The sequence below is a fragment of the Buteo buteo genome, chromosome 11, assembly GCF_964188355.1.
Source record: "Buteo buteo chromosome 11, bButBut1.hap1.1, whole genome shotgun sequence".
NCBI classification, from domain to species: domain Eukaryota; kingdom Metazoa; phylum Chordata; class Aves; order Accipitriformes; family Accipitridae; genus Buteo; species Buteo buteo.
In genome coordinates, this window is record NC_134181.1 from 31,207,543 (window position 1) to 31,224,418 (window position 16,876).

The 16,876-nt window shown below is 40.3% G+C and overlaps 1 protein-coding gene across 1 annotated transcript; it reads left to right on the top strand.

Moving 5' to 3' along the window:
- Window positions 1-723: 723 nt before the first annotated feature.
- Window positions 724-16,876, top strand: CCDC62 (coiled-coil domain containing 62). Its single transcript, XM_075041359.1, has 14 exons — window positions 724-761; window positions 1,030-1,203; window positions 1,446-1,638; window positions 2,231-2,394; window positions 3,156-3,257; window positions 3,591-3,762; window positions 3,848-3,949; window positions 5,096-5,184; window positions 6,127-6,227; window positions 6,824-7,573; window positions 11,403-11,580; window positions 12,212-12,343; window positions 13,996-14,088; window positions 16,134-16,876. Exons 2-13 carry the CDS (start codon window positions 1,168-1,170, stop codon window positions 14,080-14,082), a joined length of 2,106 nt encoding a protein of 701 aa, XP_074897460.1. The 5' UTR covers window positions 724-761; window positions 1,030-1,167; the 3' UTR covers window positions 14,083-14,088; window positions 16,134-16,876.

Here is a 16,876-nt window from a genome sequence, read left to right on the forward strand (position 1 = left end):
TCTTAGAAATCAGAATGGGACAAATATTCTAAGGGTTTGTTAACAAAGGAAAATGAATCCTGAAGCGGTCAGGCAGTTGGACTAGGTGATCGTCGTAGGTACGTGCCAACTGAATAATTTTATTCTGTTAAGTGGAAACACTGAGGAACATGTGAATATGTCTGAAATGTTTAGCCTATTTTCATAATTCCAAACGATCTCCTAACCCTGCTGGTCTTCTAGGTCTTCTACTCCTGCAAACAGCCTCAAGCATCGATTTGGTGCTTTGTATTTCACTGCTCCATTTAATAACATTAAATGCTCCCTGGCAGCAGAGTCCTGGAGTTGACATTCTCCTGTCACTGTAAAACCTAGACGAGGTCAAACCCAAGGGGGTGACGTATCGCACACCCTGTCCTCTACCGTGAAGTTCGTTCTTTCTGTGATTTTTGTTTATAAACTGATGGGTTTAGTGGAGATTGGTGTATCCTCATAATGAGATAACTGTATCGCTGTAGTTGTTCCATTTAAAAGCTGAGCAGGGTAGTTACCTTCATCCTGTAACATCCGGTCGGGCTCTTACTCGTCTCCTATTAACAATATTATTATTAATTCTCACGTTTTTCCTGGCAGCTCCAGCCTCGCCGGCGGGCGCGGGCCTCGAACCCGCAGCTCCGCCGCTGCGAGGGCGGGGCGGGGCTTCTGCCTAACAGCCCCACTCGGCGGCCACTCAACGGCTGGCGGGGGCGGGGCGCCGCCGCCACGTCAGGGCGAGGGCGCCGGTGGGTTTGGCGGGGGGCGCGGAGTAACGGGCGGGACCGGGGCGAGGGGGCAGGGCCCGGCCGGGGCGGCCCGGCCGTGCGGGGGGGTATGGGGGGGCCGGCGGGGGCCTGCCCCAGGAGCGGTCGGCGGAGGGGGGGGGCCGCTTGCCCGAGCCGGCGGCCCCTCAGGCCCCCCCCCCCGCCTCAGGCCTCGGCGCCTGTGGGAGGCCGCAGGGCCGTGCCCCCACCTCGGCCGGTTCTCAACGGTTTGCGTTTGTCATTCCTGCAGGGTTACCAGGTCAGCAGCGGTCTCGGCGGGTAACCGTGTAGTGCTTAAATCGGAGGCAGCCTCCACGATGAATGTTACGGTCACAAATAGTTACCGGTATCCGCTGATGCCTGGTAGCGCTCTGGTCCCCAGTCCCCTATGAATTCATCACTGCCGCATTCTGCTTCGCCCCAGGTAAAAAATGAAAGTACAGTTAACGATGGGAGCACTCTATTTTTAAGGTGAAAGGATGTGTTGTACCGCTAATGGTTTCAGTCAAGGCCCGCAGGTGGTACCACAAGCATGAGTAACTTTTTGGGATGGTCTCTGTTTATAATATAAAAATATTTTAACAAGTTAAGGCCCCAAGTTTATTATCGGAGAATTTGTCACTGCTTCTTTATATTGAAACGTGTTCCATGTGTTACCTTTTATAGAAACTTAGCTCAAGCTTTGAGGACAGCACCATTCAGAAACAGAGGCGAGAACTCCAGCTTTTAATTGCAGAACTGAAAGATCGTGATAAGGAGCTCAATGACATGGTTGCAGTGCATCAGAGGCACCTTCTAGCCTGGGAAGATGATCGGCAAAAAATACTTACTTTAGCAGAACGATGCAACTTATTAAAAAGTAAGTATCGTGCATATAAAGAGTAAGACCCTGGTCTTTTAAGTATGTTCATGTGCTTAGACCCCTCAGTAACAGTTTTGCATCATATAAGAAATCAGCCTTAAATTTGGTTGTCTGAGATCAAAACTTCCACAATGGTACTAAAGTGATCTGATTTTGAAGGGGGTATGATAATCAGATATCTCCTTTTCATTTGAATATGTAAATTACTTCTGTGGATTCTTTAAAAAAAATATCTGATTAAATCAGTGTGGAAGAAGAGAACAATTTGCAAACATGCTGGTGTACTGCAGAGCCCCGTGCCCTGAGGTTCTGCTGCACAGCTCTGACATCATCCGCAAGCCACCCAGCTAATCACCTGGCAGCTCTGAACGGTCTTGTTTGACAGCCATAGTACAGAGGTCACCACAGAGTTTGTATTCCATCTGACCTGGGTAGCTAGGGAATCCTGCTTCAGAGTATGCAACACGAGCATCCATTTCTGAATCGCATGATTTTAAAACACTGGATTAAATTATTTCTGACATTTAAAAAATTGCGTGACAGTATCTGAGCTGTTTTCTCAGAGATGCCTTGTCTCCTTTCTTTTCAGATGAGCTGAACAAGAGAAATGAAATTGTAAAATCACTGACCAAAAGGTTAAAGTTCTTAGAATCTCAGCAGAATGACAGTAAGACAATTGAAAATACACCACAGAAGTTTAAGGAGCTGTCTCAAAAAGTAACAGATGCAACTGTTCACTGTCAGGCTTTGGAGGTAGGAGTTGAGTAATGATCTGACCTTGCAGTCCAGGCATGTACAGAATGCCAGTGGCATCTGTGAGGTTCACCAGTGAATGGATATTTCATATTAAGGCTCCTGAATTGCATTTGTCTTTTACTGCAGTAATGTTAGATTAAGGTATAGCTCTGATTCGTTGCAGGGGGCAGGAAAAGGTAAAAAAACTTTCCTAACGTAGGATTTAGAGTTTGCTGTTTGTTTGCTTAGTTTTGGGGAACACTGCTCAGAACCAGCTTGCCTCCAGAAATGTCAGGCGATGTGATTGCAAAAGGCAGTGCTGGCCCCCAGAACAGTACTGGTACTTGGTTAGGAAGTTCCAGAAGGTTTTATTTACAGCTTTGATTACTGTGATGAACTGTAACATTCTGCAGCTCGTTTAAGGATATGAAAATAATTGGTATTCCAGGGTCCTAGATATTTTTTTTTAAGTGAATTGGCAATGATGTGTTTATTGGGATAATTTTCCCCCTGTATGCAGTACAGTAAAGCAGTATTGCGCACTTTCATCTGTCTAATTGGCTTGACTTAAGACATGGAGGATATTAAGACCCTTGATCACATGCAAGTTTGGCTGTAATGAACTGGGGAACAATTTTTACTCTAGTCCTCTTCAGATCTTCACAGCTTGCTCAGAATCCCGCATTGCCATTCATGATGTTTAAATAAAGTTGCGCACACGAAGATAGTAACTTTGAGTCATTGAAGTAGTAGTTGACATTCTTATTTCTGTTCACTAGGAGAAAAATCAAAGTCTCCACTGCTTAGTTTTGGAACTGTCTGCTAAAACAGGCCAGCTGCAAGCGAGAGAACAGGAGCTTCTTACTATGCTTAAGCTGAAGGTAACATCCGTTGTCTCATCAGGCACTAAATGTGGTCAAACTGCAGTGCAGTTATCGGTGACTGTACTACAGTGGTTTAGTCACCGTTGGTGTCACTGCTGTTTAATTCTTAGGCTTGTCTGAGAAGGGAAAAGTGATCAACAAACAATAAACTGGTTTATTTTCATAAACAAGCTTGTTTCCTGGCTTTGATTTTTGGGTTTTTTCCTCAAGAGCTCGGAAGAAAATCTGTGAAGTAGCTATGTCTACTGCATTAAGATGTACTGTTGTTTTGTCAAAATCCATACATAAGATAAAACAATAATCGAGAATACATTCTATTTCATATTTCAGGACGAGGCTATACTTGAAACAACTGATCACATTACTGACTTTACATCTAAATTCAAAAAGCTGGAAAGTGCATTGCGTGCAGCAAAGACGGAGGAATTCAGTCTCAACAAAGAAAAGGAAGACCTCAAACTGAGACTGAAAGAACTAATACTTGAAACAAACAAGCTGAAAGGTAAATGTTTATACTGGGCACCTAATTTAGTGTAGACCAGCATGATTCCTTTTCATTCTGGGAAATACTACATTTTGTTTTAAAGATGACCTCTCTGAAAAGATGAAAGAAAATAATAAGCAGCAGGAAGAAATCATTCACCTCAAACAAGAAAACAGCTGCTTGAGGAATGAGCTCGCACTTATTGGTAAGTGTGGGCAATTGGATTTTTAGGCCTTGGCTTTCAACAGCTCAGAGACTTCTAGACAACCAGTTCACTAATATGTGTGAAAGGCAGCTTCTTATCTACCTTTCTTTCAGTTTCATAAAGGTATATGCCTTTGTGTGTCATTCTTCATGAAAGCAATATCTAGGGCTTCTGCAGGGACAGTTTATAAAATTTTGTAAAAGCACAAAGTTCACCAATGTGATTATACATGGAGGCATAAATGGCTCAGAGGATTCTCTCTTGAAAATTTTTGATAATTTCATCTCTCCTGTGGTATTAATACAATAAACAGGGGTGGCATTCTTCCTTCTGACATAGATTGCATAGAAAATGGTGACCTACTGGAAAGAAGCCACATGCAAAACCTAAAGCTTAGGGCCTATGAAATTACCAGCCCATCCACTCCCTCTGGTGTTTGTATGGAAGTAGTATGTTTAGAAACTCGCTTTTTCTCTTGCTTTTCTTTAACTGATGGTTTTGGTTTAGACTGGTTTAATATGCAGGACTTGCTAAATTGCAGCTTGCATCTTCACTTTGGTTTTGGGTAGAGAGGAACTCTTCTGTGCTGCGATGGTTAAGAAAGGCAGGCCGATGGTTGCTGCAGTATTCTTACAGACAAGGAATATGTACCTTGAAAGATTAGGTAACCAAAGTTGTCCTCTGCTGTGAGATTATTTACTTGCCTGTCACTTTTTAGCTGCCATTACCTTTGCCAAATATTGATCCCATGTCTCATTATTTTAAAAACAATAGTAATGGAAAGTATTTCCCAGCACTCCCAGTATAAGGCATGAATTAGAATTAATTACTGAATTTCTTTTCCATGGAAGAATGTTAACATGAAAAAGTAAAATACATCAGTCAATGAAGCAGGATATTGCTACTAGTAAAATAAAGCTAGGTGCTGGTGAAAAGTCCGAGGAAAACACTTCATCTCTTTAGTTGTCTTACGGGTTTTGTACTGTTTTTATTTGGAGGGGAAACAGATCCTGTTGACCTTATGAAAATGCTTTTGTTTTGGTTAGGTACCTGTTTCTAATGCTACACACATACATGTTAAAGAATGTACTTGCTTTGTGTCTATTCACTTTAAGTAATTAAAAAATTGTGTATGTTTTGAAACAGTTGAGAAAGCAAAGAGAAAGGATCAACTTCTTCAGTTTGCCAAGTCTAAACAAGCACGGACTGACACAGAACTATCAAGTTTGCGACAGGTGCAACCCTAATTGTGTTTCTACTCTGAGATTATGAAGGCATTTTTCAATAACATCAGATAGTATAAAAAAGTTAGATCTAGCTATTATTAATTAAGAAAAAAATCAAATTTGCTGTTCCTGCTTTGTTGGGATCCCTACAGAATGTTGATTTTTTTATTAAAATTAAAACTCCATGGCACAAATCCTTGTATTTACCTGTGCTTTTAGCCTTTTTTGTATAATTGTATTTACTCGGTCCTACAGTGAGTAAATACCACACTCATAGCAGTAAAGTGGAGCACCCTGTTGAGATAACAGTTCGTCCGTGCATGTGTGTAACCAGAGAGTGCTAGGTTCAAGAAGTCACGTGAAAGGTGTGGCACTGGGGCAGGCTGCCTTGCACACGTGCCCAAGGTGAACTCACACAATGTAGAGGGGCATGATGTACTGAAAAATCTGTTTTTCAAGAGAGACTTAAAACCAATGTTTTCACCTGCACTCATTTGAGGTTCTGAAGGCACGTTCAATTTTTTTTAATTGCAAATAATTGATCAGTGTGTTATCTTCTACGTTAGCTTTACAAAAAATCCCCTGCAGTGAAAGCCAAATACCATGACCATTCCGTGTCCTGTAATAACTTTGAACAACATAATAACAATGTGTATTAAATATCAAATAAAAATAATGATACTGTATTAATGGTGCAGTGTGGTTCCATTTTAGAAGACCACTGCAGCCTTCTAACAGAAATACTGTTTATTGCTACAAAACATTATTTTCTTAAATGCATGCAGAGATGGCCCCTTAGGTTTGGAAGGCTTTGACAATAGTTTGACTACAGTTATTGGTTTATAAAAATGTTTTAAGGATATTTTGGGAAGACAAGCAATGTGTTAGTACCTGATGACAATGTTCCTGCGCTCCAGACTTTCAATAATGCGCTTTACTATCTTTAAACAGATCTACGTAAAACAGCAGCGTGACTTGCAATTTCTTCATGTCAATTTGGAGAGCTCTCAGGAATCAAGGCAAAAGCATGAAAAGGCGGCACATGAAAGGAGGTAAAATAATCTTTTTTCTTCTTTTTTTTTTTGTAGTTTATTCTTGGAGAGAGACTTCACTGTTCAGCCACAACTAACATCTTAAAAGGGATGTGTGCATGTCAAGATGGCTTTGCTGGACTCAACCACAAACATCCAGTGAAATTGTCAGATACCTATTTTTACTTGATAGGAGACCCCATGAGTGTCAGTCATAGAATAAAGTGTTCTATGCAGGCCAGACAGTTAATGATTTATCAAAAAATGGAGTAGTCTAGTGGTAGGGGTGTTAATCTGGCCCACTACCACTTTTGTTTAAAAATCAAAGTTTATTTTGCTTTCAAATTAGGAAATTGGTGCATACCCTGGAGGTTCAGACAGAATCACCACACTGTATGAAACATGTGGGAACTCTCAGACTGATTTTGGAAAGTAACAGCCAAATCTGAGCAGACTTCTGTCAGGTTTTGGCAGGATACAGCTGCGTATTGGTATATGAATTACCACAGAACCATGGCTACAGCCTCTGGTTAATGTATAGCTTTAACCTTGAGTATAGTTATGTATGCTCTTTAAATGCAGTATTTCTGACTGTTTTCTTTATCATGCTATTGTAGCATAGGTATGGCATTCTCTGCCCCTGAAAGTAACAGCGAGACAGACACGGTTAGGACTGAGGGCACCCACGGGATGTGCGAGGAGTGTGGAACTGCACAAGTTCCAAAAAGTAGGGTAAAAACCACCTCTGAGATGTGCAAAGTAGGTAATAGACTGTTACTGAATGCATCAGACTTGGAGGAAACTACCTCAGCATACTTAAACGGGTGTCAAAAAGTTGTGAAAGTCTTGGCTGTCCTTACTGAAGAAGAAGAAAAGCAGGATGTTGCATCAAGCTCTGATGAGCTTGGCAGCGAAGTATTTTGTGAGGCAAACAATACAAGGCCATTGAGAAACAGGGAAGTTTCTGAGAATGGAGTGGAAAGCAGAGACCAGCAAACCTTTGAGTCATCTTTACCTGAATATGAGCATTGGCTTAACATCGGTTCTTCTGTAGATTCGCAAAGTCCTTTGGTCCAGAACACTGTCACATCTGACAAAACTGATAATGAAAATGAAACCTGGGAAGAGAGAACTGGAATTCTGTTTGGCAAAAAAAGTAGAGAGGCTCCTGCTGCAATTCACAAGTCTGAATCTGATTCCTGTAGTAATAACTTCATCATAGAAAAAGATGCATGGTGGAAGCCAATATCAGATCCGGAATGGTTGAAGATTTTCAAACCCATAAAAGGAGATGGAAGTATATGGCATGGAAAAGATTGCAGCTGTCTCAAGACTGCACAAGAGATGAAATGTGTCAGCTCAAAAAGGTTATGTGCTTGTTACATTTAAGAGATAGGTACAAGCTGGAGTTACGTAGAAACTTGGGTGTACAAGCTCTCAATAATTTGTATTATCTCAAGTGATGTTTAAAGTAACTGCTGTTTTAAAATTAGTCTACCAACTTGAAAAGTAGTAAATTTAAAATAAGTTAAAATAGCTCTAAGGTATCATGATTCTATTTCTATGCATTTATTTTTTCACATCTCTTCTACCCACGCAGCTCTTGGGGATAATCTGCAATACCACATAACTTGCCAAATAAACTAATAGAGAAAAATGCAGATTTATAAAAATCTTCTGATTTTTGGAAATCCCAGGTGTTGCTTGTAAATCTGGTGGGTAAAATATGTTCTAACCAGAGTTGGACTTCTACAATGATGTTTCTGTAAGGCAAGAAACAAACCTAGATTTTGTGTGATGCTTTAGTAACTGTGTTATTTCTGTTGAGAAATCACACAGTGGCTGGGCAAGAATGTAGGACACGGCTCTTCCGCACAGGCTGCTTTCCTCACTCAGGGCAAGAAAATGAGATGGCAAGATTTAAAGGACAGCAATCTGTCCACTCTCCAGTGCATCTTTGTTCATGGGACTCAATCCCTGTGTTTATGTTGGGGGAGGAAAAAGGACATGTGGTTGGGGATGAGCAGAATGAGATTTCTAATGGTGAGAAGTGTCGGAAAAATACTCAGGTGTCTTAGTGGTATTGGAAGGTATCCGAGATACAAATGCTCCTTTGCGTTTATAGAAGTGGTTTTATGCCTGCTCAAATAAGGGCATTCAGAGCTGTGACTTTCTGTGGATTTGTTGTGTTCGTTCCTCTGTTTCCTTTCAAAAAATTGACTGACTTACCAGCTCAGTTTTAGAAGCGTTTCTGAAGTTTTACAGAAATTTCATAGCTGCCTTTTAGACAGGGAAGAGGAGGAGTAGCTTTTCAGTTGGTAGTTTGACAAGTACAGTAAACGAACAGCTGTTTAAACCTGCTAAGAATGTTAGCCGGCAGGTCTGCCCGACGTCCAAACAAATTAATGTTATGTTATGGAAATATCTGATGTAGGGATGCTTTCATTCTGTGTTGCTTTTAAAAAAAAATATTGTAGAAATTGTTACTGCAGTGAGACAGACCTGTTCAGAAACAAGGTGAATGGGCAGCCATTGAAAAGGAATGCTGTCCCGGCACATTCCCACACAGCTTAGCTGAGCTTCATGCTGTGTGTGGACTCTCTCTAGTTTCCCCTGTCCACAAATCGTTAAAAAGACTCCATTCCCCTTACGTCTAACCTGACCTTTCTTATCTACTCCCCTGGCAGCAGAAATGACACACTACCATCCCTCCAAATCTCTTTTGAGGCTGACTCATGAAAACTACTTTCGCTTTTTGTCTTGTCCTTAAGGGGATTTTAAGGAAGGAACAAATTCAACCTGGGCAATGCAGATAGAGCAGATTCTTCAGTAAGGGAGGGCTGCTCTACCCATTTGGGATTTGCTGCTGAGCTGTTGAGTTTTCTTGATGCCCACATTTGGTCCTAGAAGCCCTGCTAATTGGAGATAGATTGACTCAGCGCAAATCCCAGACTGTCTGCTCTCCAGCCTCTGCTGACTCCGATTTGCCACTGAATAAATTCTCGCCCCATAAATGGGAGGAAGGTGGTAGCATTGCAGTCTTCAGTGTGGGCTTCTGTTAGGACATTAATGGCAGAGACCAAACACAGCGTTCTTTCTGGGACTTGAATCTGGATCCTCCAGTTTTCCACTGCTGGCTTCGTAGTGCTGATGATGTATTTTGTGTGTAGGGAAGGGTGCTGGCACCTCCCTGTCAGCCCAGCAAATATTTTTGACATGAGTTCTTGAATTCTGGAACAGCCAACAAGAAGGCTATTAACGCAGTCCAATACCTTATCCAACTGCAAGAGTGATTGTGAAATACCGTAGTGCAGGAATCATTTCTGTGTGGTCTGACTTAGTGACTTCATTTTTGTTGGACCATCATTTGCTGCCTTTGGATTTTTATCTCTGTCTGGTTTTAAAGATGGAGCATCAGCACTTGCTTGTTCAGTCTGCTCTTGCTGGCTAAGCCACCCGTTCCTTGAGCTGTCTCCCTGTCTCAAAATCAAACCTGTTTCCTCCCCTCCCTCCCAACCTGTGTGTTCTTCAGAACTGGCTGTGCTCATTGCATCTCCTCACGTCCCCTGTTCTAGGCTGCTACAGCTTGTTCCCTCACATCTCTCCAGAGCCTTTCCTTGTCAGAAGCACACAAACATGAGCTCTTCTCTCTTAAAAGAAAGCCTGTTGTATCGAAGTGTTTTACAAGAGAAGTGAAATGAGACACAGCAGACACTTTTGAGCTGGCATCTCTCATGAGGGCTTTTTCTTAGATTGAATGTCATTTAAAAATAAACCTTTTTGTAACAGTCTTGCCAGCTATGGAATGTGTTGTTCCACCAAAATAAGTACCTGAAGAATATTTAATGAAAAGTTGTAAATTTGAAGGTAGTATTTTCTTTGAACTATATAAATTTTTTAATTATTTACCCGATCCAGGCAGTGCTAGCACTGCGCTTGTTTTGTTCAGAAGTGTGATGAATACAGAAATGTTTTATTTTGGGGAGATGGTCGCTATTTTATTTACTTTTTAAAAACTATATGAAGTGGAAATTAGCAGTTGAAAACAAACACTGCATAGCTTGAAACTGCTAGCAAAAACCAGGGCACATCTTTGTACAAGTCACAGACAGCACTCAGTGCTGTATGAAAACACAGCACAGGGGACAGAGGGCTTCGTTAGGGTGCTGCTGGGTTCCTGTACTGCTAGAGTAGATGATCAAGATAATTTCAAACATGCTACAGCTTTTATTATTTCTGGTCTTAATTTGTGATTAATTGGTGCTGGAGCTGAGTGAGGGATTTGGTACATTTTGATAAAATCGTGATTTAAGACATTGAAATTGAGAACTGTTTTTCTCTAGGGTAGGCTGTTATAAAGTTAACTTTTAGTGTGGGAAAGGTGTAAGAAAAGTTTCAATCATTTGTCATGCATTTTAAAAGCTAAAGACCTTTTGTATTAGGATAAGCTTGGGATGGCTGTGAGTCAGTGTTCGGACAGTAATAATGTGCAGGGTATGATTTGTTGCTTTTACTGTCATTTAAATTGCTTTTCAGATACTCCTAAATACACTCAGATATACCCAGTGCTAAATTAGTATTTTGTTTTGCTTTAAAACCTAGGGGAAGATGTGTGCCAATAGATCGTATGCTTCAACTCCACACTGAAATGGTAGTCAGGCAACTGAGTTTTGGGTTTAATCACAGTTTGCCCGAGCAACACTTTACTGTTTGCTGCTGTATTTAAAAATAAATACAATAAAACCTCTTTGGGAAAGCTCTTCTGTGATGTCTGAAGTGAGATGGTGACTTTAAAAGACTGCGAAATTCCCTTGAAAAGTACACCTACAAATATTAATTTGCCTAATGGTTGATGGGGAAAAAAAGGGGGGGAGGGAATAGGGTATGAGAGAAGAAGGAGTACCAGAGTATCGGGAGGAACTAGGTATTGCTTTTTGTGTGCTTTTTGTGAGTTTAAATAGATACTCAAGCACATGCTAATGTAGCTGATCTTGAAACTGGTTGAATGTCAAACTGTTGTCCTCAGAGGATGAAACTGATGTAATGAAACACTCTGAGGAACAAAGTAATCTCACAGGCTTGACGGTTTTCTTGGCTCAGGGCCCATAATTATTTATGTTGTCCCATGATTTTCCTTTGAAAGTTGAAAAAGGATGGTGATACTGTTTCTGGCAATGTCTTAATTTTTTTTAACAGCGAAGAAAATGTGGATCTGAACTCTTTTCACTTGGATTCTCCCTGTTTGACATCCACCCAGAAAGGAGAGAGGCCTCAAAGATGTGAGAAATTCTCTGGTGAAGACCTCCCTCTGGAAATCAATAACCTTTCAGTGACTAAGCCAACAAATAGATGCTGCAATGCTACCATCAACCAAGTCAGTATTTTATTGCAGAATGTACTTCATTAATTTTAAGTGGAATTGTGACTGATGGTAGGAAAGAAATGTCTGCCAGCATGGAAGAACTAGGGACTCGAATGATGAGACAGCAGGCTTAACACAAAAGTGGTAAAATATTTTTTTTAAATCCTTGTTGTCTCAATATGTCTTGGACAGCGTAAGTGTGAGTTAAAAAAAAAAAGAAAAGATAAGCTTCTGAAATTAAAGTCTTTAGCATTATGGATGCTGGCTAATTGGTAATTCCAGTAAAGCACAATATCTGACTACACTGGGACACAATTATTAGAAGCTATTGGACTCTGTTTCGTTCTTGTTCTGCCTGGTTTTCCCTCTTTCTCATGTCTTTGTTTATTCTCCCCTTTATCACTGAAGTTCTGCTGTTGTGTGTGCTACATATACATGCTTATGAAAATCTGTTAAAAAGCTGACACTAGGAAATACCTCTGTGTTTATTAGAAATATCAGCATTTAGAGTCTGGAGCAGTGTTGTACTATTTTGAAGTGAGACATTTCAAAATGGAAGTGATGATTCTTGGTATGTTATAATCCTTTGACATATTCTAAAAAGATTATTTCATAACTTTGACTCACTTTCTGTCTCCTCCAGGACACCAGTTCCCCCATAAGTAAGCTGCAGCATGTGTTGGCTGAGTCTCGACAGATGGTTGCTGATCTGGAGCTTAGCACTCTCCTCCACACGAGCCCTCGCTGCAGTCCAAACAGCAGCAACATTAATACGGTATATATTGCTCTCCCATGACTAGATTTAGGTGGCCAGGAATAGTGACTGTGAACATCCTTTCCCTTACGCTTGACTTGTGCTATGACATTATAAACAATATCTTCCTCATGCTTTGCTAAAGAGAAAATTCCTGCATGCCTTAGCATGAAGTACATGAATTTTTTTATAGGATTCTTTATGGCTCCTCAAGGTCATGACAGGATTTGACTTTTGCATGTGTCTAACAAATGGAAAGAAGAAGTCATTTTGGACCAAGCTGTTGAAGGTCTAGAGAAAAGCGAACACAAGTATGACATTCAGAACTGGTTTATTACGCTAGGTATATTTGTGGAAGGAGGACAGTATAGGAAATAGGTGATACATAGAACAGTTTTGTATATTAATTTAAACCAGACTCTCAGTTTAAATAACCTTAGAGTTTTTGTGGGCTCATAGTTTTAGTTCCTTCATTGCAGGGTCAGAGAACATAGTCAATGGTCAAAGAAAATAACCTGTATATAGCTGTCATGGCAATTTATTTTATGAGCATGAACTCTGATAGGGAGTTTCTGTCCTGAGTATGTCGGCAATAGGAGTATTTGGAGAAGGGGTCACTTGTTTGTTTTCATAAGTATCCTTAAGAATTTTTACCTTGTTTGACAAGGAGATTGTACCACTTGTCACAAGAAATTAGTAAACTTCTGATATATATCACAAAAGGAGAATTCAGACTTTTGATTTTAAAGCAGACTCCTAATGAGAAGGCTGCGTGCTGAAACCTCAGCTTTCTCCTGAAAGGTATTACCTCTCTCTAAAAATGTTGCACTCCTTTTATCCTTAGATGAACTTGACCAGAACAATGTTACTGTAAGTAACAGACAAAGCAATTTTTATAACATGTAGAACCACAAAACCTTAGCTGTGCTGGGACTGACTGACAATGTATAAAGGCTGTGTGCCAGCGTTTGCATAAACTGAAAGGATATTTTGTTCAGAAGTTCATCTGCAGGATTTCATTCAGCGTGAAAGACAGCAGCAGTGTAGTCTTTTGCAAAGAGTATCTTGTGGGAGGGATTCCTGAAAAGCTTTCTACAAAACAGTGGTTGCTTGTGGCTCATGCCCAGCCCCATCAGCTGTCTGGCTCCTGCTTACTGGTTGGCACGTCACAGCTTGGCTAAACCGGCTGTCCTTTAGTAGCAAGCATGACTCTGCTCTATAACCTGATACTGCATATTTGAGCTTAGAAATTTGCTTCTCATTTGGAATGGTTGCTTTAGTGGATAGAAAATAAAGCAGGCTCGTGTTTACTGGTGAGGGTAACTCCTGAACCACATCTGTAGAACTTTGATCTACTTTCACAGTGGTTCTGGGCAAAAACTTGTCCGGCATGTTTTAGTTAATCTATGCAGGCCAACTAATCTGTGCTTAAAACCAGGTTTACCTGGGGCTGTTTTAAACTGTGCTTTAAAACATAATCTATATCAAATATGACCCTTAGAATTTAATCAGTATTTGTACCTGTTGGATGCTGTGCCCTGCTTGAGGGAGGCAGGAGAAGAGGGAATTAAAAAGTATATCCTTGCTGCTTGCCAGTTGGAATCTGGCAGCTCTGTAATTTTTATTATCTGAGTTCTTTGATTTCCATGTAGTGTTTTTGCATTACAATATAGACAGCAGAACTTGCAGAAGCTCTTCACAGAACCCAGTTATCTGCTGCAGAAGAAAGAGGTGCTAAGCTTCCATTCTTTTCTCTGTGATGTTCCGTGAGTATGAAGGTGTTTTCAACTTGATTTTTTTTTTTTTTTGGTTCCCTCTTTATAAATGCGTCTGCAGTATTAATACAAGTTACGGGCTTCTGAGATGAGCCTGGCACAAGCTTCTAAGTGCACTGCTATGAATGCATTTCCAGTAAAGCTCTCGTGAGTACTGTAACAGCAAACAGATATTACGTTAGCAAGTAATTCCTTTAGTCAAATAATTAAACTTTTCTCAAGCATGTTCCTCATTCTCTGGGCAGTCAGATCTTGCAGCTCCATTCCCAAGTACCTGCATGCTGCTTATTGTAGTTAAAATCCTTCTGTGTGTTACAGATAACAGGATCAAGGATATGAACATTGTTGAGTAAGAGATTGGGAAGTGTTTTTCAGTGCCGCAGCCAAGGGCTGTTTTAGCATATTGTTCCTGGGCTCAGAGCTCCAAAAGTAGAATGTATTGAATAGAGCTGTTTCAGAATATGAAAAACAGCCTTGCCCATAGCAGATTGTTTTTTCTTTTTGAATCGGAAATTTCTCACTCTCTGATTATTTGTTCTACCTAATGTGAATTGGATGCTTGCAATAGGCACCATGTTGTCTGGTTCCGAGGACAAAGGAGTAACCAGATATGGTTAAAATACCGAACACCACATGAAACTGAATAAGAACTAGCAACAATGGGGGGAGAAATTGAGGAGAAAAAAAATAAATCTTCCAGTGCTGACACAACCCAAGCGCATGTCTGCAAAAGGAAGTTATTACACAGCAAGCTGGAGTATGAAGCTGTGTGGCACTGGATTTCTCATGTTGATCAACTCCGATACGGTGGGGTGCTGGTGCTCAGTTCTTCTCTCTCGGTATATTCAAACTGCAGTCCCTGAACTGTTTCTCTCCTGTGGAGCCAAACCCTCTGTGCCCCTGGGGAGTGGTGTTGGTTTGTTGCACCCTGATGTTCTGCTGTTTCTGCATTAAGTCTTGGAGAGACTAAGCCTTCTTTCAAAATAAGTTGGGTCTGCTTAGTGCACGCTAATGGGGCTCTCGCAGGAAATGGATGCTGAGTAGCTGGAATGCTGTACCTTAACGCTGCTTTAATGTTCCTATGTAGAGACCTCTTCTTTTCCTAAAAAGAGCTCAAAGGTAAAAGAAGCTGGAGGTTTTATAGATCAAAGCCAGCACTGTGACTTGCATCCTGAAACTACTGATGTTGAAAGGTTTCAGGAGCAAATCCCCAAAATTGCTGAGCACCATGCTGATACAGCAAAGCGGTAAGCATACGCTTAGCCTACAGAAATAATCTCATTTGCTTCAAGTGAGAAAGAACTGGTCAAACAAACGTACCTATAATTCACTGTAGATCCATGACAGGAATTAGTGACTTGTGCAAGTCACTGGCTGCTGCGTAATTCTTATTTTCTTCATTTATTAAAAGGCACTGAATCACCATGATTAGTTAAATCCAAAGCAGCTTTTGCAGAGTTGATTGCAGGTCCAGAAATAACTAAACATTTGTTCAATTTCATATAGAGAAGTGATTGAATTGTTTTTGGTTGGGCTTGTTGTGTTTTTTTTTTTAATTGCTTTGAAATTATTTGAGGGCAGGTGCACTGACAAACATTAGGTTAATTTCCTAACTAGCTGACAGTGGTTTAGCCATTTTCATCAGTCAGTTGTTTTTCCTTTAGAGATTGGGTGGGGGAGAGTTGAAGAACAAAGGAGGAAAGCAATGAGTAAAAGGATATATTAAGTTTTGGACACCGTACCATGTGCCACTGCTCATAAACTGTGACTCAGTGGCTGGCTGAGGGCACAAAGATCACTCCTTTTTGCAAAACAAACTGGAAAGATGTTATTTCATAACACTCCAGTGGTGTCCCTGAGACTGTTGTCTTTCTGTGAAGTGCTTTGTTTACCTTTCTCCTCTTTATATTTTTAGTCTATGTTTTTATTCTGTTTGCAGTGTGAAAATTTATATAGTAAATTGACACTTATGTGATTGCTTAATAGATTTTAGAGGAAATTTTCCGGTCTTCTAATACGAATATAATTTTCTGCAGTGGATGAAGAAGTTTCCAGTATAGAATTAATTTTGAGAACTGAAGATCATCAACCCATCAGCTACAATGGAAGGTTACCTGATTTTTTTTTCCATGGTTCTCTGAGTGTTTGAAAGACTCACAAGTGGCAAAAAGATGTGACTATGTGGGCATATATTTTATCTCGAAATAAAACATAGAATTATGCCAAGATTAACAAAACTATTTTTATAACTGAGAGCTCAGGTTAAATACTAGCTTGTTTTTTAAGATTGTTAAGTGTGTAATTGTCATGACACAGGAACTATTTTTCTTACCTTTTTTTTTATGGTGGCTCAGAAATATTTATAGAGTATGACACAACCAATCATTCATTTTTTTCTTAGTTTGTTGTTTTTGTTCTGGATTTCTTGCCATGTAGAGAGAGATGAATAATGTTTATAGGAAGTTCCCAATTAGTGTTGTAACCAGGAACTGCCTCCTACATTGTTGAAATGGGAGAACTGTCACCCACACGATGGGCAAAACAACGCTTCCCTAGTCAGGAGCTGTTTATTCTAACAAAAGCTTATAACAAGATCAGGTGTGTGTAGGGGCTTTGTTAACACTGTACAGCAGCAGGCAAGCATAATGTGATCGGCTTTTTAGCATTTAAACTGTTTTTATCTTTGAATATTAGGCAAGACATGTTCTGTTATTGCACTTTGAACCTATTTTTTTAACTAAAAGTCAAATAAGCTAATAAAGGTGACACCTTTGCTGTA